General features: G+C 48.2%; 1 protein-coding gene across 1 annotated transcript in view; it reads left to right on the top strand.

Annotated features, from left to right (window-relative positions):
* TRIO (trio Rho guanine nucleotide exchange factor) overlaps positions 1-24,413 on the top strand; it is a 329,457-nt gene extending 305,044 nt beyond the window's left edge. Inside the window, exons 42-57 of the mRNA XM_090276222.1 lie at positions 1,316-1,405; positions 1,967-2,059; positions 2,740-2,790; positions 3,036-3,113; positions 4,085-4,276; positions 5,375-5,552; positions 7,691-8,478; positions 12,584-12,831; positions 13,814-13,952; positions 15,104-15,131; positions 15,338-15,500; positions 15,782-15,903; positions 17,223-17,301; positions 18,926-19,126; positions 21,352-21,490; positions 22,071-24,413. Of these exons, the coding sequence (XP_090132348.1) occupies positions 1,316-1,405; positions 1,967-2,059; positions 2,740-2,790; positions 3,036-3,113; positions 4,085-4,276; positions 5,375-5,552; positions 7,691-8,478; positions 12,584-12,831; positions 13,814-13,952; positions 15,104-15,131; positions 15,338-15,500; positions 15,782-15,903; positions 17,223-17,301; positions 18,926-19,126; positions 21,352-21,490; positions 22,071-22,619 (3,138 nt within the window). The 3' untranslated portion in view covers positions 22,620-24,413. The remainder of the gene's footprint in view (positions 1-1,315; positions 1,406-1,966; positions 2,060-2,739; positions 2,791-3,035; positions 3,114-4,084; positions 4,277-5,374; positions 5,553-7,690; positions 8,479-12,583; positions 12,832-13,813; positions 13,953-15,103; positions 15,132-15,337; positions 15,501-15,781; positions 15,904-17,222; positions 17,302-18,925; positions 19,127-21,351; positions 21,491-22,070) is intronic.
* Positions 24,414-26,094: the final 1,681 nt, after the last annotated feature.

Below are 26,094 nucleotides of genomic sequence, written 5' to 3'. Positions count from 1 at the left end.
GGCATGTAGTTGGAAAGGGCTGACTATAGCCTTTTCAGATAAATACAGATAGTTTTCTTAGATACTACACCAAAACTCGACACATGAACAGAAACAGACTCTTAAATACAGAGAACAACAGACTGATGGTTGCCAGAGGGGAGGGAGGTGGGGGGACTTGATGATAATTTCTTAAAGGTTAGTGGCAGCCTGGAACCTGAAAACGGGTTGGTGACACTAAAAGCCATTGAACTGTCTTGCAAGTGAAGGCTATCTCACTCCTGCACCAGAGCGTGGCATCATGCATTGATCACCAATTGCTTTGCCAATTGAGACAAATCTTCCAATGTTGGACATTTTATTACACAATATCAAAACTGTGATTCATTAATAATACCACCCATCTCTTCAGAAAAGTCCTCTTAAATACTGTCAAGTTCACAGTGGCAGAGTCATCGTTAGTTACCAGGCAGTGCTCTTTGTTTGCCTTGAAACAACAAGCTCCTTTTGTTCATGTCCAACAATGTAACTGTAGTTGGCGTCCAGCATTCAAGTACATGTGGTGGCTCAGCTCGCAGCTCTCACACGCGTGCTTTCCCTGGAGGCAGCTGTCATGTGGGAGGGTCTCCGTGTGTCACAGAATGTTAAAAAGATGCGTACTTCATGATGGAATTTTCATAAAATGTATTTTTATTGTTTCATAAGGACTTTCTGAGGTGACACTGGAATTTTTTTTACTGCAAATGTGCGGTGGTGATGAACATTTGCTAAGATGCACCCTTGGATTTGCACATCAGTGCACGTGGTAGCAGAGTGAAAAGGGCAGATGACATCTTAGTGTTACTTGGAAAATAGTTTTGAACTAATGGATCCCCTGAAAGACCTCTAGGACCCCAAGGGTGTGCATACCCCACTTGGAGGTTCACCAGATTAAGGATGGCTCACTATCTGCATTCTCCTGCCTTCATATATGAAACTAAAGAGCTTCTCTTCCCTATTAGAAACAGCCAGACTTCCTAGGACCACTGGCAGGGTTTGAGGGGTGGGAGTAATTCTTCCTTTAGTATCAGAACCGTGTCCTTTTACTACGTCTGGTATTTGCCAGCTAGTGAGGGGTTTGATATATCCGAGGGAGTGATAGTGGAGGTCTGTTTTTGGAGCCTTGAAGAAGAGGGCCAATCTTTGTCATGAATATGGGATGTGCTGCCATGAGTCTGAACCATATAGTTTTGTTTTAAGAAAATTTCCTTTCTGAGTGTGCTAAAATATGTGTGCTCTTATAGTCTAATGAACTTCTAATTGTTTTAACCCATCTGTTTGCCTTTTTCATTCCTAGGAGAGAAGGTTGCACATGTACATAGTTTATTGTCAAAATAAACCAAAGTCTGAGCACATTGTCTCAGAATACATTGATACCTTTTTTGAGGTAAGATCTAAGATAGAAACAAAGCGTTTCTGAAATCTTTTGTTATAGTTAAGTATTAATTTGTTACCCAGGAATATTCAGGATATTAGCCTCAATTATAAGAATTCTGAACCTATGTTTCTTTCCTATAAATCAGAGAAACGAGTATGAATTCAATCTGTGATCGTATCCCTTATCCCTTAGCATTTAGAAGACTGGGGTCATTGTGGAAATAGGGTTATTGTTTTTTAATCAGTTTTAAACTTAAGGCTCATTACAAATTCAGAATAATTCATGATCTAAATGTTTAGCCTATAACTAAAATAAGTGAATGAATAAAAGAAGGCAATTGAAGTTCTTTAAACAAACATCAAAGACTGTTTTGAAAAATAGCTTAAAAAGAGGCTAACGTGTAAACTTTGGACTTTCTGAGAAACAGTACCCATGAGTTGATTTTTGTGCAGTGTGGCCTCTTCTCAGTACTTTTACTCTGGTGGAGTTAGCATTTCTGAGAAGTGTAAGGACTAACTAATTGCACTTTAAAAGACAACACCTACCTTTCTTTCTTCTTTAAAATCACAGGACTTAAAGCAGCGCCTTGGCCATAGGTTGCAACTCACAGATTTGTTAATCAAACCAGTGCAGCGAATTATGAAGTACCAGCTGTTACTGAAGGTAAGGACTCGCTGGGTGCAGATTCTGGTGTCAGGAGTTTGGTGAGATAAGATGTGAGGGGAGTCTTTTCTGTAAAAAAAAACGTAAGGCAGTCTTGGTATTTCTGATTTTAAATATTTCAGAATAGGTTTTTTAAAATTGAATAAGACACCTCACACCATTTTCTCAATTTTTCATTTACATCAGGTTCTGAATCAAAATGTCAGTTAAAGTGAACATTTTTTCCCACCACAGACCTTTGAATATTAGTGATTTTTTCTTCATTTCTGTTGACCTTACATATTTTCTAGTATTCTTGGAGCCTTACATAAAATTAAATTTTTAATTACTGCCTGCTCATCTCTGTTGGCTCAGCACAACTAAAGGCATAGTTACTGTTTTCCATGATAAAAGTGACAGTTTAAATGTACTGAGATTTCTTTTTGTATATAAACTGGATATAAAGAGAGACCAAGAACTTGTCTTTGACCGAAACAGGAGCCACTACCTGCTTAGATAGTTTTTACCTGACTTTGCTTTGCTGCAGCTTGAAATCCACCTTTTCCTTGTATTACTGGGAGGGAAAAAAATGAAAAAACAGAATTGAAGCACTTAAGCCGGTGCCTGGCATGTCAGGAGTGATCAGAGGTTAGCTGCTGCCGTGACATCACCTGCTCATGTCCTCTCCATTTCCCTTTCAGGACTTCCTCAAGTATTCCAAAAAAGCTAGCCTGGATACGTCAGAGCTAGAGGTACTTACACGCTGTTGGCCCACCCCCCCACCCCCCAGGTCTTTCCCAGGCTGTCCCCACATGTCTCCGAATCAGCCTGCTGTCCCCGGCGGGATCTGTCCCCGGGAGGGCTTGTTGCAGTGGGAGATGGTGGGCCTCTCCACCACCTGGAGGTCCCTCTGCACACTGGAGGGCGGGAGCGGCAGGAACTGAATTCGGAGGGGTCACTGTGGGTTGACCGCTGGCTGCTTTGTCCCCACCCTCAGAGAGCCGTGGAAGTCATGTGCATAGTGCCAAAGCGGTGCAACGACATGATGAACGTCGGGCGGCTGCAAGGATTTGACGTAATGCTCTTTCCTTCTTTAAACTACCCCCTGGCTTCCATCACTATCCCCTGTGCCGGATTATTTATCTGCTTGTGTCGTAAACAGATCCTTTTTTTTTGCTTGGTTTTCTGTCTTCTCTCACTTTACTTCAAACTGATATTTTCTTTCAACTCCTTTTTGGTGCATTTGATTTGCTTTCTGGGGACCTTCCTCTGCTCAAAGCCCAGCGCCTCGTGGTGGAAACAGGCAGCACTCTGCTCTGTCCCCTGGGTTCTCCACTGCCGTAAGAGCAGTTTCCTTTCATGGCAGGTAGTGGGAAGCAGGGGGCTCTCTCTGTCAGTCACCCCGAGAGCTTGACCTCAGGGTCCCTGTGTTCATCATTAGCCTAACAAACTTTGCTGTGGTTGCCGGATGACTCATACCACAGATTATCTGTTAGTATCTTCAAGATATTTCAGAACTAGCAACTTTTTCATATTGGATTGTTGAGTAAGGAGAGGGAAGAAGTTTTTACTTTTCTTACCAACTGTTTAGATAGAGATTTGGGTTTAAAGTTCTTCTGCAGTGGTTCTCAAGAAAGCACAGAGCTTCCCAGAGAGCTTCTGAAACGCAGGTTCTTGTCCCTGCATCCTGGCGCTGCGGTAGCAGAGACTGTGCTTGCAGAACCACTGTTCTTCAGTGACCTGGACCCTTGGATCCACTTCCCATCTGTCATTGTTACTGAGGCAGTGGTTTCTACAGAAGTTGGAGAGTTTTACTTAGATAACAGTTCTTTTGGGGGCTAAGAACTCAGGATAATAAAAGTTTTAAGCTCTATAAATTAATAGAAGAAATAGATATGATTTTGTGGGAGAAACTCTAAAGGAAACACAGAAGAAATAGATATGATTTTGTGGGAGAAACTCTAAAGGAAACAAAACTTCCTATATCTTAACTTAGAACGCAATGTTTTCTTCTCTTCTTCCTTTGCCCCCGTCTCCTTGTTTTAGGGTAAAATTGTTGCCCAGGGCAAGCTGCTCTTACAGGATACATTCTTGGTCACAGACCAAGATGCAGGGCTTCTGCCTCGCTGCAAAGAGAGGCGGGTTTTCCTCTTTGAGCAGATCGTGATTTTCAGCGAGCCACTCGATAAAAAAAAGGGCTTCTCCATGCCAGGATTCCTGTTCAAGAACAGTATCAAGGTGATGCATGTTTGCATGTTTTTTCATGTGCTAATGCATGTGCCCATCACACTGACAGACTCTTTTTTAATGATGACATGTCCCAATACTTTATTAAATAATTGACATTTCAGAACGTGTAAATTCATTCCACCCATCTACTGTCTGTATTCTCCATGCACCAAAGTGTGGTTTCAATGTTGACATAGGATAAACTTTACTTTGCGCCTGACCAGTAGGAATAAATGTGCTTTATTTTTTTATTGTAAAATACACATAATGTAAAATGTACCATCCTACTCATTTTATTTATTTATTTAAAATTGTTTGTTTTAATTTTAGAGAGAGGGGAAAGGAGAGAGGGAGAGAAACATCACTGTGTGGTTGCCTCTCACTTGCGCCCCCAACTGGGGGCCTGATGTGCAACCTAGTTATGTGCCCTGACTGGGAATTGAACCAGTGACACTTGGTCCTCAGGCTGATGCTCAATCCACTGAGCCACACCAGCCAGGCCTCATTTTAAAATATATAGCTCAGTGGCATTGAGTGCATTCACACTGGTGTGCCACCATAGCACCACCATCCCTCTCCAGGACTCTTCATCTTGCAAACGAGAACTCCATGCTCATTAAGCACTAAATCCCTCCCCCCATCCCACCTTCACCCAGCCCTGGGCAGCCACCATCTTTCTGTCTCTATGAATTTGACTACTCTAGGGACCTAGTCTAAGTGGAATCATAACTGTTTGTCTTTTTATGACTGGCTTTTTCCATGTAGCCTAATATCCTCAAGGTTCATCCATGTGTCAAAGTGCCCTTCCTTTTTGATAATTTCAAAAAAAATTTTTTGATTATTGATTTTAGATAGAGGAAATGGGGGGGGGACATCACTTTGTTGTTCCACTTATTTAGCATTTATTGTTTGTTGTATGTGCCCTGACTGGGGATAAAACCCTTTGGCATACCAGGACAACACCCTAACCAACTGAGCTAGGTGGCCAGGGATGTCCATCCTTTTTAAGACTGAATATATTTCATTGTATGGATAGACCACATTTCGTTCATCAACATTCATCTCCCACCTTTTGGCCATGGGGAATAATGCTTTAATATTTTTCAGGTGAGTTGCCTTTGCCTAGAGGAAAATGTGGAAAATGATCCCTGTAAATTTGCTCTGACATCGAGGACAGGTGATGCGGTGGAGACCTTCATTTTGCATTCGTCCAGTCCAAATGTCCGGCAAACATGGATCCATGAAATCAACCAAATTTTAGAAAACCAGCGCAATTTTTTAAATGGTAATTTGTGCTCTGTTACTGGGCATGTGTCTTCTTTCCCTAACATACACATTTCTATTCTGCTCTCTCCTACCACATGCGAATAATAATTACAGGACTGTCTTAGCCCTGCTGTGTGTCAGGCACTGTTCTGGCCATATACTGCTTCATTCCCTCTTCACAGCAATTCTTTGTGGCACATGCTCCTATCATTCCCATTTTACAGGTGAGGAAACTGAGGCATGGAGGGGATTAGGAATTTGCCCAAAGCCCCACAACTTGTCGATGGCACAATCAGGATTCCAAGCAGACTATTGACTTTCAGACATGCGCCCCTCACTGCTGTCCTGTTTCATTCTCTCCCGCGTGATTTCTCTCACAGTATGTGTTCCAGAGCAGTGTCCTGGAATAGCAATGCATAAGGAAACCTGAGGCAGTAGGTGGAACTGGGACATTCTTGAGTGCAGCTGTGAAATTTGTGTTTGGTTGCATTGCCCGTCTACACCCCTCAGTTCCGTTAAAAAACAAAGATATTTGTTGCCTTCCCAGCTTCTGTGTCATGAGCGATTCTAGGGGAGCAAATGACCTTCTATTGCAGATAATTATTTCAACTTTTACTTGTGACCTGAAACTGCTCGCTTCTTTCTGTCACAGCTGACTTCAGCTCTGCTTTTAATTTAGTAATCATTGAAGAACTTCAAGAAATCAGTCAGAAATTAAAATGCTTACTTAACGTCTTTCCTTCGTCCTTTCTCCATGTTCATGGTCAGTGTCTGTGCCCCTGTCCAATGGGATATTGTAATTTCTCTGTCTCCATAAAACCACCTTTACATCTTGCATGACATTCAAGAGCCAGGAACACAGGCACTCAGTGAGAAACAAGGGCACGGTAGCCTATGGCCTTTGGGGTCACAGGGTTATGAGCTGCCTGGATATTATCTCCATGCTCCTGTCCAGATTGTAGACCAGTCATGTTTTATATTAGCTGTTTGAATTAGATGTATATAGTCTAGGGACGGCAGTTCCTATGCATGTAGAAAAACGTTTCACTCTGTGACTGTGAGCAAATGCAGTGAGATCTCTTTTAATATGTTGTTCTTACGTGTCGTATTAAATGCCAAGCTGTAGCATGTAACTATTGGGGAATCTCTAGACTTTTACCATCTTCTTTAAAGTAAAATGAACTGCCTCCAAATCGCCAGCAGGAGTCAGCCATGCTGTTCCAGTTGCCTGGACCCTCAGTCTAGGTAGGGCAGTAGCGGCAGCAGAGGATTGGACAAGATCAGGAATGGAGCGGGAGCTCTGAGCGGGTCCCTGCCCCTCTCTCCCCCTTATTCCTGTGAGAGGCCATGGCCGACACAGTGTGTGGAATGTCATTTGGCACCAGGGTGCTTTCTCACACATGACTGGTGCCTCCCAGGCAGAAAGGTGCTACGTCTGATTGTTGTACGTCTCAAAGGTTTTTACACTTTATTTGTGTTAGCATTTCCATCTATCTTATTTGGTGTGTCTCCTGAGGTTTCCTGCAGGTTGTTATGTAACAGATTAAATCAGCAATCCCTGCCTCCTCCCTAGCGGCCAAGGGATTCCTCAACTCCTAGCCGGCTTTTCTTTGCAGCAGCTGGGCTAAACGTTCCCCCCACGCAGGATTCAACTGGTGCCTGTGGAGTCCCAATGGAGTCTCCCCTGGCCAAGCCGGGCCTCCCGTTGACATTGGCAGTTTTCCCAGGACCGCCAGCCAATTCAACTCCTTTCCACTTGGTGGGGATGCTAAGGCTCTGCTTGCTGCTCCCAGCCAGTGAACGCCTCCCTCGCCCTTGTCTTCATTTACTCTGTCCTCCTGCTCCCTTGGCCTTCTCCTGCCTCCCCACCCACCCACTCACACATGCTCACTTCCCTCCATCTAGTCCATTTAACTCATTCATAGACAGGATGGCGGCATTGAAGACCTTTTCCTTGACTGCTGGGTGGCGTCCGTCTGCTGCATCCAGGATGGGTGGCTGTCTGGGTTTGAAGGCAGCTGATGGGTCACACTAGGGCGGCCGTGGGAGTTCACGTCCGTACTCGCTTTGGATTACATCGTGTTCCTTTTGCATTGCCCCGTGATGGTATTTTCCTCACTGCCCTGATTCTCTTCTACTGTCTTGCATGTTTTACAGCCTTGACGTCACCAATCGAGTATCAGAGGAACCACAGCGGGGGCAGCGGGGGCGGGGGCAGTGGAGGTGGGACCCCCGGCGGCAGCGGCGGCAGCAACCATAGCAGTGGCCCCAGCAGCTGCAGTGGCCTCCCCAGCTCCAGCAGAAGCAGACCCTCCCGGATCCCCCAGCCTGTCCGACACCACTCCCCCGTGCTGGTCTCCTCTGCAGCCTCAAGCCAGGCAGAGGCAGACAAGATGTCAGGTACGTCCACTCCCGGCCCTTCACTGCCTCCTCCCAGCAGCAGCCTCGTCCTGGAGGCTGGCCCCGGCCAGCCCAGCAGGCACCCCCCCAGCGGCCAGTCTGAGGGTCCCGAGAGAGAAGCGGAGCAGATCCCCAAGATGAAGGTGATTGAGAGCCCCAGGAAGTCCACCGGGAACCCGGCGGGTGCCAGCCAGGATGGAAATGCCAAGGAGGACCGCTCGCGGAGTGGCCTGGGCGCCCTGCCACTCGGAAAGCCCCGACCCGGGGCTATCTCACCGCTGAACTCTCCTCTCTCCACCACGTTCCCTTCTCCTTTGGGCAAGGAGCCCTTTGCCCCCAGCAGCCCCCTGCAGAAGGGGGGCTCCTTCTGGAGCTCCATCCCCGCCTCCCCCGCCAGCCGGCCGGGCTCGTTCACCTTCCCGGGAGACAGTGACTCCCTCCAGCGGCAGGCGCACCGCCACGCGGCGCCCAGCAAGGACACGGACCGCATGAGCACGTGCTCCTCGGCCAGCGAGCAGTCCGTGCAGTCCGCCCAGAGCAATGGGGTAAGAACGCCTGGCAGCCTCCGCCCGTCCGCCCCGCTGCCTCTGTCCCGCCAGCTCCTCTAAACCTCCCGCCGCTGCCGCTCTCCTCGTACTAACTCCGGGCTCCCGGCGCCGCGCTGCCGTAATCAGCTCGTCCGGCCTTCTCCGTGCGCTGACCACGTAGACACCCGCGTGGCTCTGTGCGCGCGTCCGCTGTCTGCAGGCCGGACGGCCCCGCCCGAGCCGACACACGAGCGCCTCCTAACCCCTCCTGCTCCGGGGACAGCGCGGCTCTCATCTCTACTAACTCGCTCCTTGCTTTGTTTGTGTCTCCTAATGTGGGAAAGCCGATCATTAACCTTCTGAACGCAGCACTTGTAAGTCCTTTCAGTTTTCCGACCAGCAGACTCTCTTGGAACTTTCTTCTTGTCCCTGCCTTCCTCACTCCCAGTTTTTAGAGGAGTCACTGTCCCTGCTGCCTACCTCCTACTTAGTTTGAAACCTGCCCTCGATAAGCTTTTTGCTCGTCGCTTGGTCGTGCTCTTTTATGCCTTAAGTTATCCTTGCAGCATTTTTGACTCATCTGCTGGAAAAAAAAATCCCTCAAGAAAACTTGCAACAGCTACTCAAAGCAAACTGAGTTGACAATATGGGGTGGGGGCAGGAATCTCTCCAGTGGAAATATTTGCCCCCCGCCCCCCCCCCCCCCCCTCCACAGTTTCACTCAGGAAGAGAGAGACTGCCTAATTTAGGGCTTCTGGAGGCGGCGGCTGGGAGCAGAGGCCCCGGCGGCTGGAGCGGGAGCGAGTCTGCATTCTGTCCAGCAGGGGGCGCGGTGCGGACTGCGGGGCGCTGCACACTGGCACCCTCATTTTGCCCGTCACTCAGTTGGGATCTCAAGCAGAAGGGTTGCGGTGATGGGCTTTCCCCCCCGTTTTGTGGCCTCCTCAGTCTCCTGCCCAACTGTTTTCCTCCACAGTAGATGGTCTGACACGTAACACCTTCCTGAAGGCATGCGTGAGGGAATACAACTGTTCTAATGAGTGTATGTTTGATTGCTTTATAAAATTTTAAATACATTTCCCTAAAAGGGTCTGTGTCTCTCTTTATCAAAAAAAAATTGTTTGGCTTTTGCATGTCTCTCTCTCCTCTGGACTTCTGTTAATTCCTTGTTCAGGTCGACTCGGCCTTATCCATTCCTCCTGTCTTTCGTTATGTATTTTGTTAAATTCTATAGTTAATTGAGGAAGAAATTAGGCAGTGGGTCTTGGTACGTTTATTTGCCCTGAGTCTCATTCTCAGAAGCAAGTGGTGAGCAGACATTCTCTACAATGGCCGTCGCCAGTCTCCATGGGTGGGCGCCTGGCCGTGTCTTGCAGAGCAGCTTGGCCCCATTGTTAGTTAGGTCTGCGGTGATGGTATGCAGGTGAACATCAGAATTTGACTCCAGCCAGAGGAGAAGGTGCAAAGGGCCCAGCAGCCAGGCCTGTCTCCCAGCTATGACCCCTGCAGAATCATCCAGGAAGCAACAAGTGAGCTCCTTCTAACCTGGACACTTTTCCTGAGCACCCAAGGAGCACTCAGAGTCTGTTCCAGCGCAGGAGCCCTTGATGGACTCTGGGCGCCCGCCCGTGAGCGTACATGGCATAATGGCCACCATCTGGCTCCCTTCCACGATGTCCACTGAGACAAAGGCACAGTCACATGTGGCACACAATCTGGCAATTTTAGGTTGCAAAATTTACCTCTTATTTCTGTTTCTCACTCTTTATTATGTGGCAGGTAACATGGAAATTGCCAGAGGTTTTGATGAGTCAGAATGACTTACAGAAATGCCTAGAGGTCCGGGAAGACCACTAGAGGCCTCAGTTGGGGATTTGGCCTCTGGACTCTTGAGTATCTCAGTTAAAAGTAACCATCGCCCTGCCCTGATCCCACCCTCTTGGGCCATCTTATCCCCTGGCCGGTCGGCAGTGGTCTCCTCCCTCCTGACCACTTCTGTGGAGCTGTCTGCGGTCACAGCCAGGCAGCTGTGCCCAACCCACACCCCAGGTTCTTCTTCCTCCTTTATATGGGTACCTTCTGGAAAGTTACAGAGAGCAGGATTAGAATGAATGTGCATCAATTTCAACAGTGACTGCCAGCCCCCAAAGGTGGACACGTAACTCCCTGCACATGTCCACCTGGGCAGCATTCCAGGTGCAGCCCTGTCTTTCTCTCAGAGGCCTGGAAGCCGTGCCAGGTCCTCACCTCCCACCCTGGAGTGCTGCTGATCCTGCCCACTGGTTAGGTGGTTGTGAGCATTAAATGCCATAGATTTTAGATGTCCTCTTATTTAGCCTGGTACATAGGAAGTATTCATCAAATAGCGATTAAGATGGTGGAAAAATACTCAAATTATGAGACAAAGCCTTGTATGCTACGTTACCAAAAGCAGCTGTGCCACAGAAGTTGCTTTGTGTTTGTTTTCTAGCAAATTTGGCTTTGTAATCTCAAAACTATTGGGTGTTGCTGTATAAGCCGGAATACTAAAACACATGGTAATAAGATAAGACTGTATAAATGAGTGTGCGGAGGCCAAAGCTCCACAAAGATAGCATGGGCTTCCACGAGGGGCAGTAACACACAAGTCTCCTCAGAAAGACAGGAGTGACAGCCTGGCTCTCTGCTATGTTTAATTTAAACATCACTGTGGGTCTCAATGCAGAGGCTGGCCTACAGATCCCCATCACTCTGGCTTGTTGACAGTGGTCAGCCGTCTGCTTCAGCATGTCCTGATACCAGCCCTGCAGCCTGGGGGTACAGACATGTGGCAGGGTTGTCTAACAGTCACATCTACACCAACCCAGGACCTGTCCCAGGTGTTTGAGAGCCCAGCAGAGACTAGCATCATCAGATCCCTGGGGATCCAGGACTATCAAGACAGCATCCTTGGTGGAAGCTTCTGAGAACAAACGGGAGCAGGGACCCCGGTGCCATTCCCTGTGTCCCGACTCTTGATAGAGGGGATCAGGCAAGATGTAGTTCAGGATTAGCCATTGCTCTCAGCTTCCTCCTCCTCCTTATTTTCTTCCTCCTCTGGAACAAATAGATCACTTGGTAAATGATAGCTTGGGACGAATACTGCCATTTGTGTTTCTTCTACTCACCAGCCAGTACCACTCAGCTTGTGGGCCCGGGTAGGTGGCCTTAGAAATGATCTTTGTTTTACTTTTGTGGTCTTGCCTCATTGACTGCATTATTAAACATGTGTTGAGTACCTGCTGCACCTCAGTCACTGTGCTGGGCACTGAAGACACTGCAGTGTCCCAGAGAGACTGGGTCCCACTGGGGTTGCAGGATAAGTGTGGTGTAGGCTTTCACTTGCAAGAGTCTATTTTTGACACTTTAGTCCCAGGGCCAGTGGTGGTGAAAGGTCTTCTGTGGTGATGTGTTCTCATGGCCACAGTGCCTTTGGGACACTTGCATCATGCAAGCTCATAAGAGGACCATCCACCAAGGGACGCATGAAGGAGGCAGAGCAGCTATCCCTAAGAGCAGAATAGTAGTTGATTTACTTTTTAGGTTTTGTGCATTCTTCTTTTGGAAGGGAAAGGGAGGTAGAAATGATTATACCAACAACTTGGCAGAATCCTGACATATGCATTCTCAATGAATGTTTTATCTGGCAGGTTTGGGCGCTTCTCCATGAGCTAATCTGTCAGTGAGCTGAAGGGCTACTGTTTGCAGCTCCTTAATTCAATAACACCATTTGAATGAGCATAATAGTCACAGCAGCATTACTGTGACACAGGTGTAACCCAGCATGGCACAAACACAGGACCTGAGCCGTTCCTTCAAAGGTGCCAGGAGATGGGGCTGAGATAAAGGGACTGAAATAAAAGCTTCCAAATGTAAACTATCATCATTGCACTGATTTTTTTTTTTAATTGTTCCTAAATTACGTACACTCTGGTTTTCAATTCTTGAGAAAGCACAGAGTAGTAAAGAGTGTGGGGTCCTCCGTGTCTGTCTGGTGAGCCATGCCTGCGTCGTCATGCCATGGGGTACCCTGACAGGCGAGTGCGTGGCACCAGCCTCACTTCAGGTCCCTCTGCCTCTTTTCTTTCCATCTCTCCCTCTGCAGAGTGAAAGTAGCAGCAGTAGCAACATCTCCACCATGTTGGTGACACACGATTACACGGCAGTGAAGGAGGATGAGATCAATGTCTACCAAGGAGAGGTCGTTCAGATTCTGGCCAGCAATCAGCAGAACATGTTTCTGGTGTTCCGAGCCGCCACTGACCAGTGCCCCGCAGCCGAGGGCTGGATTCCAGGCTTTGTCCTAGGCCATACCAGCACAGTCATCATGGAGAACCCCGACGGGACCCTCAAGTTAGTGCCAGGGGGTCAGATATGGGGAGGGGACCCTGGGAGAGCGGAAGTCATTGGAAGAAAGCAGTGCTCTTCTCCATTAGTTCAAGTTCCTCTCCAAGCAGTGTGGAACCGCAAAGGGGAGATGGCTTTCCGTCTCTCAGACTTGTTCTACAGGTTCTTTTAATTACTTGCACTTGCCAACACACAGCTTTTTCAAGCCACTAGAAAGACCCTGGCAGTATTTTAGTTCCTGGTTGTCTAGGGGGTAGGAGCAATAGGGACTCCCAAGGATCCCTGACTCATTACTGGCGTACATCAGTGAAGATACTCATTCTGTAAGCTGCAGGTAAAGATATGAAGTATCTTACCTTATAGTTACTGGAAGGTTAGTTCAGTTAAGAAACTTGGAACAATTTTGTTGCATTGAACATTTATTTTGAAGAACACTAAAGTCAGGTGCTGGATTCAAAAACTTCCCTTTGCTGAATCTCTCTGGCTGTGGTCAAGGCTAGCCACATGGCTTCTGGGAAGCATTGCAGGACTTTGTGATTTTGGATGTCTCCAAAGGCTTCAGCCCAGGAACCCAGACCCAAAGGCGCCAATGATGGTCGTGGTCCTCTCGGAACTTGGCTGTGCCCTTTGCTGGGTTTGCAGCCCAGGCTGTGCCTCTGGGCTCGACTCTGGCCTCTCACCCACACCAGAATAATTTTTGACCTAATTCCTGAGCATCCAGTGGCCCAGTCAGATTGATACATAAAGTTAATAATCACAGGCACCTTTGTATTCTAATCCTTAAAATTTGATGTAAGAAAGTGTTGGTTACATCTCCTGGTTATTGAGAATCACAGGACAGTGCTCTCAGCAGGGGTCACTGTTAGGAAGGGTTCTCCACTGCACTGTATCTGCAGAAGGTGAATAATCCACTTTTCTCCAACGCTTTCAGAATCATTTGCTGACATTGCAAAAGCAGAATATTAACAATGTGTTAATTGCCCCCTAGGAAGTCAACATCTTGGCACACAGCACTCCGTTTAAGGAAAAAATCTGAGAAAAAAGATAAAGATGGCAAACGGGAAGGCAAGTTAGAGAACGGTTATCGGAAATCAAGGGAAGGCCTCAGCAACAAGGTATCTGCGAAGGTGAGTACAAGTGTCTCCCGGAAGCAGTGTCAGGACTCATGTGGTCCCTGGGTATGGGAGGGCCTGGCGCTGACCCAAGGGTATTGTGGAGGATGGCGCACTGCAGACCGGGGCCCGGTCTTGCTTGGCAGTGATGTGCTGCCCACCGTGCCATCTCCCCTGCCCTACCAGCAGATCCTGCCAGCTCTGCAGAAGGCTCTCAGGGACAGTGCTGGCTGGCACAGGTACACGTATGTATTTTAAGGAACCAGCTATCCACGTGGACACCTCACCAGGTGCACGCCTGGCTTTTCAGAAAACACTGTTAGGTTCCCAGAAGAAGCTGAGACTAGGTTCTGGGAAGGAGACAGTGCAAAGCAGCTGTGGCGCAGACCTTCAGTGCCCTCCTCAGGTCACGGGGGCAGTGACGAGATGCTGGCACACAGGTTCATTGGCTCTATTGAATTGCCCGGCTCCAGCAGCTTTACGCTTTATAATCAGGTTGCCTTGAACCTGTGGGGGTTTTGCCTAGAGAAAAAGAAAACATTCCCTGATAGGAATCCAGCAACCCTGTATCAGGACACTGGCCGCCCTGCAAAATGAAGGGGTCCAGGGACAGCTCGCCTTGGCTCAAAGGAGTAGGAAAATGGGTGTCTCTGAGATTAAGCAGCGTTCTTGTGTTTTAAATTAACCCAAATTCTTTTTTTTTTTAAGATTTTATTTTTTTTTATAATTTATTTACTTATTTGTTTGTTTTTGTTTTTATTTATTTATTTTTATTTTTTTATTTTTTTTAGAGAGAGGGGAAAGGAGAAAGAGAGGAAGAGAAACATCACTGTGTGGTTGCCTTTCACTCGCGCCCCCAACGGGGGACCTGACATGCAACCTAGTAATGTGCCCTGACTGGGAATCAAACCAGTGACACTTGGCTCGCGGGCCGACGCTCAATCCACTGAGCCCCAGCAGCCAGGGCTTCACCCAAATTCTTAAAACAGGAAGTTTCGAGTGTGTTTAAAGGAGTGAAAATGTGGTTGATTGTGAATGAAACCCAGGCAAACCAAGTCGTCTTTTTGCTCACTTTGCGATGATAATGGTAGCCTTAGAATGAAAATAATCTGTCTCAAAATAGGGCACGTTTTTTGGTTAATACTTGTGTGCTTTTTCCCTTACAGCTTCTCAATCCCAACTATATTTATGACGGTGAGTGCTGCTTTCTTTTTCCTCTGGTCTTACAGGTTGTAGTTCCAGGGACCGTGTCTCAGAGCACGCCAGTGTCACCTAGGGAAATGGGGCTCCTGTGACTCTGGGCTCAGGCAGTGCCTGAGGTCCCACTTGTTTGTCGGGGAGCATTGGTGGGTGTGATGGGAGCCCAGAAGACCAGCAGTACTGACTCCTTTCCTGTGTAGTTCCCCCAGAATTCGTCATTCCCTTGAGTGAGGTCACGTGTGAGGCAGGGGAGACCGTTGTTCTCAGATGTCGAGTTTGTGGACGCCCGAAGGCCTCGATCACCTGGAAGGGCCCTGAACACAACACCTTGAACAACGATGGCCACTACAGCATCTCTTACAGGTGAGGGAGACTCACTCGTGGGTTGGTTTCGCAGGCTAACTTCACTATGACAGACGTCATTGAGTCCCATGGTCACCTTTCGCCCTGGGATGCTTCCCATGAGGGAATGGTCTGTCATTTGAGTGTGCAACTAAAATTAAAACTCCACTTGAAATTCCTCATCGGTCCTCGAGCCCCTATTTTCCTGTGACCGTGAAGGAGAGAGGTTGGGGGCGGCCAGCTGCGGGGGTAGGGGGCGCTGAGCCTTTCTGACGCAAGGTCTGTCCTCATCTGTGCGGCAGTGACTTAGGAGAGGCCATGCTGAAGATTGTCAGCGTGACCACAGAGGACGATGGCATCTACACGTGCATTGCTGTGAACGACATGGGTTCAGCCTCGTGTTCAGCCAGTCTGAGGGTTCTAGGTAAGCTTCCCTCCTGGGCTGGAATCTCAAGTCCAAACTACTACAACCACAACGTAGCTAGAAAAATAGGGCAGTAAGTTCCTGTGGGCCTTCCAATAAGAGCTGCAAGTAGCAGGCCACAGTCTCTGAGATGTCCTGAGGTGGTTGGCTCTGAGCACCTCTCACAAGGTCAGACCTCTGACCATGGCCACTGGGCACTTGAGCCTGTAGGTTAGTGCAAGGTGAGTTCTGTGCTCTGAGTTATCAAAAACATCCTTGTATCCAGTTTCTCTTTGATCTAGTTCTTCATTTGACGCATTAGCTCTAAGAGAATCTAATCTAAGTTGGTCTCATGGAATACGAGTGAAAAGGAAGGAAGGAGAGGAGGGAGTGTGGTTGAGGCTTATGCAGGCTCTGTGCCTGTCCCAGACCCTAACAAAGACCCTTCTAGTGGGTGCGTCCTCTTGTCCCTTCTCTATGAGCTCAACACGACTTCAGTGGGATCCGAGTCTCTGGTCTGAGCCCTTGCTCTCTCCATTGCCTGGCGAGGCCTCGTTCTTTCTCCTCCACTACACCGTGAACTACTGAAGGCAGAACCCACGTCATATGCCTTTTAAATTTTCCTGTAGTTTCACTCAACACATGGAGATGCACAGTATCAACACTTACTGATTGATCTCCTACTGCCATTTTATTCATGGCCAGCTGTGTGGTAGGGGCTGCTGCGATTTCTCGTTGATCTGTAGCTGCACCAGGTATCAGAAACCACTTCCAAGATCGAAAATAAAAGTCCAAATTAAAATGTGAATTGAGTCAAGAGCGCCCTTTGTGTAGACAATAAACAGAATTGTCTGAGAACTTTTATCCCACACTATCTTAATCCTAAATATTTTAACCTCATTAAGTCAAAGAAAGGAAGTGTTCTGATTTTGTGGGATCATGGCACAAGAAAGAAAGTCTTGAATTTGATAGTAAAGAATCACTGATGTTCTAATTTTTAAAAGATATCACAGAAATTCTACAGGTGACTTTTTAAAAATAAATAAACCACAAGTGAAAGCTAAGGGGGGTTAGGGAGATACACTGCCACATGGAGAGGCAGTGGGAAAATCATGGAAGAGGAAGTGTGTTTATTTCTATCACATGAAGTCAATCTTCCTTCACACTGAGACCCAGTGTGCAGTGCTCATGTTCCACGTGCAGCACGTCTTCCTTGCAGTGAGCCGCGGATGCTCAGCGGCCACGTGTATCTGCCATGTGGGACAGCGCAGGTCTGCGGACTTGTTCCCCGAGATGTGCCGCATAAACCAAGCTCAGGGCAGGTGCTGCTCTTCTTGCAGGTCCAGGGAGTGATGGAATCATGGTGACCTGGAAAGACAACTTTGACTCTTTCTACAGCGAAGTGGCTGAGCTTGGCAGGTATGATCCGGGGCCCCTTTCGAGAGACAGCGTGTGAGACATAACTGGCTGCAAGGGTAGACAGTGAAGGTCAACGGTGTGTTTGCCAGCAGGTGGGAGTTACAGGTATTGCATTTGCAATGTAACCTGTAATCACCATTCAGTACTAAATGTTGAGGAAAGCAGAGACATTTTCAGCTCAGGTTCCAAGAGATGACTAGTAGGCTCCAGTGCCAGGAGCAATCCATGAATGTAGTGGAGGGGCTCCCGCTCTGCACCCAGGGGAGTACCAGCCATGTCCAGCCTTGGGGCAGCTCAGGGAGGAATCACTAGCACCTTCCTTGTAGGAGTTCTTCTCCCGTGGAGTCCAGGTTGAGAAAGGCTGGATATGCCCCACCGGCTCCAGCTGCACATAGAGCTGTAGACAGATAGCAGGGGACCCCAGCGCAGACTAAGAGGAGGCTTCAACAGGGAGGGGCAGCCAGGCCTCAGGCAGTAGCCTCAGGCACCTGGGCCCCTTCTGACTGTCCTCCCACACAGCATGCATCCACATCTCGCATCCTGTGCTGTGTGGCAAGAAGGAGGTCAGAAGCATGACAGCTGAGCTTGTCCCTTCTAAAAAGCTTCCCCCCAGCAGCAGCCTCTTAAACTCCAGTGGCCATACTGGGTGGGTGGCTGTCAGTTGCCATTGCTGCACAGGGCAACCTCAGAGCCACGGGGGTTCATCACATCCTGCGTCACGTTATTGATCGGCAGTTGTTGTGTTGGTCTCTCCTCGGCCTCACCCACACGTCTGTGGCCTCACTGGGACACAGGCCCTGGGGCTTCCTCATGTGGGGGCGGTGGAAGAAGCATTCTAAGAGAGCAATAGCGGAAGCTGCAAGGCCTCTTGGAGGCCCAGCCTCAGAAATCAGCAGCCACTGTCCCTCCAGATGCTGTGGGTCAGAACCAGCCCCCAGCCAGCCCAGATTCCAGGGAGGAAAGAGAGACTCCACACACACGCATGCACACACACACTGTGGGAGGACTAGTAAAGGAGTGTGGCCATCTTAACCTACCACAGTCTGTTCCTCACATTTCGCACCCCACCTCACCTCCCCCAAATCCCATTATGGCAGCAGGCTCAGGCTTAAGGTCCAGGATCCTGTTGTCCAGATCACAGCAAGGTACAGCCGAGGCTTCTCTGCATGATTCCTGGGGGGCTGCTCCAAAGACCGTGAACTAGAGATGAGTGACCTGCCCGCATATGCATCCTACAAAGGCAGGTTAGCAGGAGACACTCCTGCTCAAAAATTGCAGGGGTAGAGGGGGAACCAAGTAGCCCCTCCTGAGCTGCTTCACAGGACGGGGAAAGTTCTCCGTGACGGCAGAGGTAGAATCTGCCCAGTCCATCTCACAATGTCACTTCTGTCACATTCAGAACTTGGGCAGTCATGTGGCCTCTCCAGACCCAGGGTGAGCGGAGGAGGAGGAGAGACAGTCACAGGGTTGAGGGGCGCGGACACAGGCGGGCTTCCTCGGGCCGTCGTGGGCCTGCGGACAGGCTCGGGCAGCAGGCTCAGGAGGCATCCAGCCATGAAGGTTAACCCGCTCTTCTCCCCGCTACTCTCAGAGTCCTGAAAATTGCTCTCAATCTGTTTTCCAGGGGCAGGTTCTCTGTCGTTAAGAAATGCGATCAGAAGGGAACCAAACGAGCAGTGGCCACCAAGTTTGTGAACAAGAAGTTGATGAAGCGTGACCAGGTCACCCACGAGCTCGGCGTCCTGCAGAATGTCCAGCACCCGCTCCTGGTTGGCCTCCTTGACACCTTCGAGACCCCCACCAGCTACGTCCTGGTTCTGGAAATGTGCGTACACCCAGACTTTCCTCCTCTCTTTGTAACTGTCAGCCTCAACGTCAAGTGTTTTATCATTGTTTCAGGTAGAAATCGGGATTTTAGGATTCACAGAACTTCTAAAAAGTATGTCTACTATCAGAGCACAGTTTTACAACTTCCCAGGAAATGTAGAAAGAGGAACGGACTTTAGGTGTGTGCTGTCCCACAAGGGTGCAGCAAGCCCAGCTTCTTCACCACCCAGGCTCCTGCTCGGTCTCAGGCAATCTGGGGATGTTCCCTGGTCCCCAAAGGCCCTGAGAATTCCAGGCCTTGGAAGAGGTGGGCTCTGTCTGACGCTTCAGGCATTAAACTCAGCCCCAGGGCCAGTCCTGCCCCTCAGCTCCTGCCCACACCACGGAAAGATGATTCTAAGTCAGGGTGGGAAAATCCTGCCCCCAGAAAGGTTGCCCTTGGGGGAAGGCGGTGGCCTTCAACCAGAGCAGCCCCGCTGGTCCCCGAGGTCCTCACTGGACTGTGTGGGCCATCTCATTAAGTGGTTCAAACATTTAAAAAGAAAGCATGTACGGAGCACCTGTGATCCAAAAGCAGTGGTCCTCAGCTGGGGGCAGTTTGTCCCATAGGGGACATTTGCCAGTGTCTGGAGACTTTTTGGTGTCACAGCTCAGGGTGGGGGTTCTCGTGGCATCTTAGAGGGATGCTTCCCACATCCTGCGGGCACAGGATGCCCTGCAACGGAGTCCTCCAGCCCCAGCCATCAGAGATGGTGAGGCCACTGTTGGGAAGCCCTGTCCTTAGGACATTCTGGTCTCATTCCATGAAACATCTCAGATTTAGCTTTGTTTAAATTCCTAGCTCTCCTTTTTAGGGGGTGTTAATATTCTGTTTCTTTCTTTTTTTTTTTTTTTTAAGGAATTTCTAAGTGCCTCTGCCCCACTATCTTCAGAGGGCAAGGCTGCCACAGGGCTGAGCAGCACCAGCAGGCCTGGGGGGGGGGGGGGGGGGCGGTGTCAGGAGGGTCTGCCCTCCCGGGGATGCGCAGCTAAAACCTCTGCTGGAACGTGGCCCTGGGGCCCGTGCAGCCTCTCTCTGGAATAGCAAACCTGTCAGGTGGCAGCAGGGTGGATGGCAGGCCCTCCAACAGGCTGATCATGGTGGGCAGAGGGTACATCCATGGATACGGGGCCTGGGCATCCTTTAAAATCTCAGCTACTTAGGACAGTTGTTGTGGGGCTAAAATGATGTCCAAGCAGAGACCTGGCCCCTGTGGGCCCTCAGTACCCGGCTGGGTCCTTCCCGGCTCTAGAAGCTTAATGACTGAGAAGTACCCACCTTCCCCGGGGTGCATATTTAACTGTCCTGGAGACCTCATCAAAAATCCACAAAGCCTCTGTTTCTGCTTTTGAAGTTTCAGTGCATTCAGCCATCATTTCTTTTCACTTGGGAAATTAAATGGTTTGGCCTCATCATAGTGTTAATAGGATTTATTTCATAACTAATTACTATTAAAGTTCTCCTTGATTACTCCTCATTACTGACAAGTGGCTAATCTTCCTATGAGTTTCTGTTTTGCAAACAAAGAGGGAATCATAGATCAATGTTCAAAAAGGTTGGGTCCAGACCACCTCATTGCAATTCCAGCCTTCACTTATGAGCTGTGTGACCTTGGGAAAGTTACATACCTTCTCTGTGCCTCAGTTTCCTCATCCATAAAATGGAGAAATAAAACACTCTTCTCAGAAAATTGAGTGAATTGATAAAAGGGATTTAGTCCCCAGTATATGGGCAGCTGTGTATAAGTGTTTTTATTTATTATTATTATTTTTGTTGTGTGTATGTGTTCTTTTAACATTAAAAGTAAATTCACAGTAGGAAGGCTTTGGAGACCAGCGTGCAGCACTTCTGTATGGCCTTATTATCTGTCTCCACTTCTGTCATCTGTGCAGCCTGTCACCCACTCTATAGGTGACAGAGCTAAGGCACGAGGTTTAAATGGAGCCTCTGGTTCCCTCTAAGGGTTGAACTGCCCTGTCCCCAACATGCATCTCCACAGTGATGGTAACAAGAAATCTCCCTCTTGGTGCAGACGTGCCTTCAAGTGGAATAGAATATTCAAAGGCCAACAGAGCATGAACAGCGAGGCCCGGAGACAGTGCGGTTGTTTCATGTGAGGCCAGAAAGGTCTTTAACATGAACCAGCACCATGATGACAGTGGTGCCCGTTCCCATCTCTGCAGGGCTGACCAGGGGCGTCTCTTGGACTGTGTGGTGCGATGGGGAAACCTCACCGAAGGGAAGATCAGGGCGTATCTGGGGGAGGTTCTGGAAGCCATCCGATACCTTCACAACTGCCGGATAGCACACCTGGACCTAAAGGTGAGCGGGGGGGCCCTGGGACAGCAGCGTGTGTGACCACAGCTCAGCCACAGTGTGGAAGGGTCCACTCTCCACTTGTCCTCTGAATCCAAGCCATGTACCTTCAGGGGGACTGGGGACAAATACAAGGAGGTGGGAGATGGGAACACTGATTCCCAAACTCTGTTTTTAAGAGTTTGCTTTCAGTGGTATGAGATCTTCACACATATCGTGAGATTTCCGAAAGTCCTGGGGGTCTTGCTGGGCTGGTATGGGGCTGCTTCAGTGGGGATGGTGAAAGGAAGGGCAGGTGTTGCTGTCGGTACTGGGAGGGAAAATGAATGCCCAGCTTCAGGAACTGGCACGGGTAACACGCCGCTCCACACTAACCTCCAGAGCGCTAGTCTGAGCTGAACTGGGGCAGCCACGCCTCTGCGTCGCTGCTTTTCTCTCCTTCAGTGGGCCTGTGTGCTAAGGGTTTCATCCCGTTTTGCACGTGAACAGTTTGTTCCAGTCGACCTCACAGGTTCCTGGTGAGCATCACGCTTGAGCTTAAGACTAGAGTTGGCGAGAATGACCGTTGCTTTATCCTGTGTTCCAGCCCGAAAACATCCTGGTGGATCAGAGCTCAGCCAAGCCAACAATTAAAGTGGCTGACTTTGGAGATGCTGTCCAACTCAACACGACCTACTACATCCACCAGTTACTGGGGAACCCCGAATTTGCAGCCCCCGAGATCATCCTCGGGAACCCGGTCTCCCTGACCTCGGATACATGGAGTGTTGGAGTGCTCACGTATGTACTTCTTAGTGGCGTGTCCCCCTTCCTGGACGACAGCGTGGAAGAGACCTGCCTGAACATTTGCCGACTAGACTTTAGCTTCCCAGATGACTACTTTAAAGGAGTAAGCCAGAAGGCCAAGGATTTCGTGTGTTTCCTCCTACAAGAGGACCCTGCCAGGCGTCCCTCGGCTGCACTGGCCCTGCAGGAGCAGTGGCTGCAGGCAGGCCACGGCAACGGCAAAGGCGCGGGCGTCCTCGACACGTCCAGACTGACTTCCTTCATTGAGCGGCGCAAACACCAGAACGATGTTCGACCGATTCGTAGCATTAAAAACTTCTTACAGAGCCGGCTTCTGCCTAGGGTTTGACATATCTTGAAGTTCTTTCTCATTCTCTTTCACCTGCCAATCAGCTGTTAATTTGAATTTTGAAGAGAGACACACACCAACGTAACTGCTCAGCTGCCGTATGTGCATCGTGTGAAACTTGCTCTCCCGAGCGTGCTCGGAGCGCTCGGGGCGCGGCCGCCAGCCGTGCTGCGGTGGAGGACCTTCTCTTGCACTCTGAGAGCGGAGACAGCGTTGCTGTATCACAGTCTTTTATTCAGGTTTCTGCAAAAAAAATAAAAAGAAACTTTTTTTAAACGAACACGAATAGAATTTTGCAAATTTATCATTTTCCAAGACTTATTCAAGGAAACGAAATGCCTATATTCAACCACTGGTGTTAATGAACAAAACAGAGATACTAGACACCTCTGGGGAAGACTCACCCTCGCGGCGGCCATCCCCGCAACCTGGTCCAGGGCTCGGCATCCGCCTGGCTCTGAGCTTTTCCAGCTGTCTAGTCTGGATGCGTCTCTCTGGGGTGCCAGACTAGGCTTCTGAAGCGTGCATTCAACCTCAAACTTTTGCATAAAAATAGAATGAATTGTTTTGCTCTGATGAAATGTAGGCCTTACTTGTATATAAGACTGGTCCTGCCTTCAGTCTGTCCTTTTCCCACCTGCCTTTTCTCCCACTCCCTGCCCTCTGCCTCGGGCTTCCTTTGGGGGTCAGAGGGTTCTGCCCACCCACTGAGGACATCAGGTTGGGCCCTGCCCTACTGCCCCCACCCCAAGCCGTCAATCAGATTGTTGAGCAGTATACAGTCAAATGAAAATACTGTAAAAGCACTCATTGGGTTTTGTTTTTTTGTTTTGTTTTGTTTTTGTTTTATTTCATACCATGTGCAATGTTGTGGCTTTAACATTTTATGCAACTATTTATGAAGACCTCTGTTGTACCTGTAATAAATATATAGAAAAAGCACATACTTCGTATGGTGAGCTTTATGGTTTTGTGCGTGTGTTGGGGGTGGGGCAGGGGTGGGGGGTTGTAGCCCTGTGCCATCCGTTCAAGGGGATTCAACTCTTCGTGACATTTGTCAGTTTTGAGGACTGTAAAAAGTGATTTCATACTCTGAATATAAAACTGGATAATAGGGTAATGTTTTAAAATTTATTATGCTATTATTCAGAATGCCAAAGTATTATTTTTTTTTCCCAAAATCAGTCTGGACATTTACTACTTTTTAGACTTTTTGACGTTCAACTTTCTGTATAAAAATTGGCTGGACTTTGAGCTTTTGGTAAGAAATAAAAGCCAATTAAGCACTAGCAGCCTTGAGGCTGGCGTCCCTTGTCTGAGTCACTGTGGCAGAATTAACGCTGGTGTGGGGAGGCCTTCTGCGAAAGACGCTGGGTTTCTGGGCACGCTTGAATTTTTCTGGATGTCTTTTTATCTTTGTTGTGTGAAATACACTAAAACAGAGGACAGCTGCTTCCCAAGCCAGCCAGACACCTGGGTCTTGAGCCATAAAGTGGCGTAGTTAAGATTTGCAGCTTCTGGTGTATTTTATTTATTCTTTTGTTGGGTTTTATTTGTTTCTTGTAAAATTGTACAGAAACTTTTTAAGAGAAATTGGATTCAAAACTGGATGTGTATTCGTAACCTCACAACTTTTATTTGTGTATTGTTTCTTTTATCATTTCAGTTAAATTTTTACATTATTTTGCATGTATATTTTTTTGTACAGAGACCTTACATGTTTACACAGTATGATGTGATGTAAATATTTTATTTTGCCATCAGTTATTTTAAAAATTAAACATATTTGCCTGATTTTTGTGTTAGGACTTTTATTTAAATTGGTCATTATTGAATCAAAAAGAGATCACTGAGGGAGAGACTGAAGGATTGGCCCCTGTGGGTCAGGGAGGGGGGCCTGCAGAGGAGAATATCCTGGAATGAGAATCTGTGAACCAGCCAGACTGGTTCACAGAGCCCAGACACAGGTGTATAAACCAGAATGCCAGTTGTTTACAGTGGGTCTACACCCTGTCCTGGTTAAAGCATCTGAGGTACCCTGTTTCTTGGTGGATGTAGAATCGGAGCAGAGGAAGGGCTGTTGCCCCCTAATATTAACCTTGTCCAGATGGAGGGAAGACAATGAAGTACTTAGGTTCAAGCAGCAGTGTTATGAGCAAACCAAAGATCCTGCCCCTGTGAAGATCACCCCTACCTGACCCAACCCAATGTGGGAATCACCTTGCCCTGGGGGATTTGGAGAACAGGATTCATTTTTCATCTGTTTGCTGAAATCCTGAAGTTAAAACAGCCGTGGAAGGACATTTGCCCTGAGATCCTAAGTCAGGCCATGGGTTGCTTACTATCCCTGAGGTGGTGCCTCTAAGTCCCAGGGTCACCGATGGCACGATGGGCTCTGAAGGGACAGAAATGTAAGGTTGGTGTTAACCCAGTGCAGCAGCATGCAAGCGTGGTCTCAGACCCCAGAGTGGGTCACATGACCACCGCAATTTATAATAAATTATCATCATCATCTTATAGCAAGCATTAATCCAAAGGCTATTAGACCACTGGAAGGAAAGATCCTTTCAACACTACATTTCTGAGACATAATTTTGGGGACAAAGTAATGCATGGGACTTAGAATGCTCAGAGTGTGTGTGTGGTGTGTGTGTGTGTACAGTGTACAAAAAATAAAGTACACAAATCTTATAGCTCAGTGTATTTGTATACATGTATATATCTGTGATCACTGCCCAAAGCAAAATACAGAAGGAATTACATTAAATTTGTATATTAATTTGAGGAGAATTGATACCTTCTACTATGTTGAGTCTTCCAACCCATAAATACAATATAGAAATATAGGATCACCACATAATCCCACTTACAGCAGTGGGGCACCCAGGGGTTTGGGGTGCCCCATTACACAAACCTGCCAGTGTTGGGAATGCAGGCTCCTCACTCAGTCTTTGCTGGTGGAGTAGAGGTGGGAGCCACAATGTTTTCTGTGGTGTCTGGCTTGAGTAGAGAAGTTCCTGTCTAAACGTTTTCTATCTAGCAAGGTTGCCCCTTTCCAGGTCCTTTGTCTAGAGAGAGCAGGGTTTTTGGACTTTCATAGCCTGCATCCATTGGCAATTCCAAGCTGCAGCTTCTCCAGCTCTAAGAATGGGATATAAGAAGCAAAAAGAAACCTCAGAGAGCTCGCTACCTGTGGCTCCTCAGGCCTGAGGCCCCTAAGTGGGCTCCCTTCTCTTCATCTTGCAGTCTTCCTGAATTTGTTTCACATGGAATGTCCAGGGGTTTTAATAGTACTTAGTAGGGGAATGGGAAAAGTCTGTCTGCCCCAGCTTCCCGGAAGCAGAAGTCTACTATCTGCAACTCTTTTTATTTGTTAGCTTTAGGATCCTGTGATGTTGGTCTCCTGAGATGGGTACAAAACACCCACTTAATCTTACTTTCAAAGTGACCTATTTTCTCAGTTACAAAAGGGGGA

The sequence above is a fragment of the Furipterus horrens genome, unplaced genomic scaffold (assembly GCF_987537825.1).
Source record: "Furipterus horrens unplaced genomic scaffold, mFurHor1.1.pri manual_scaffold_5, whole genome shotgun sequence".
In the NCBI taxonomy this organism is placed as follows: Eukaryota; Metazoa; Chordata; class Mammalia; order Chiroptera; family Furipteridae; genus Furipterus; species Furipterus horrens.
The sequence above is the reverse complement of the archived record's forward strand: the minus strand, read 5'-3'. Positions and strand labels throughout refer to the sequence as shown.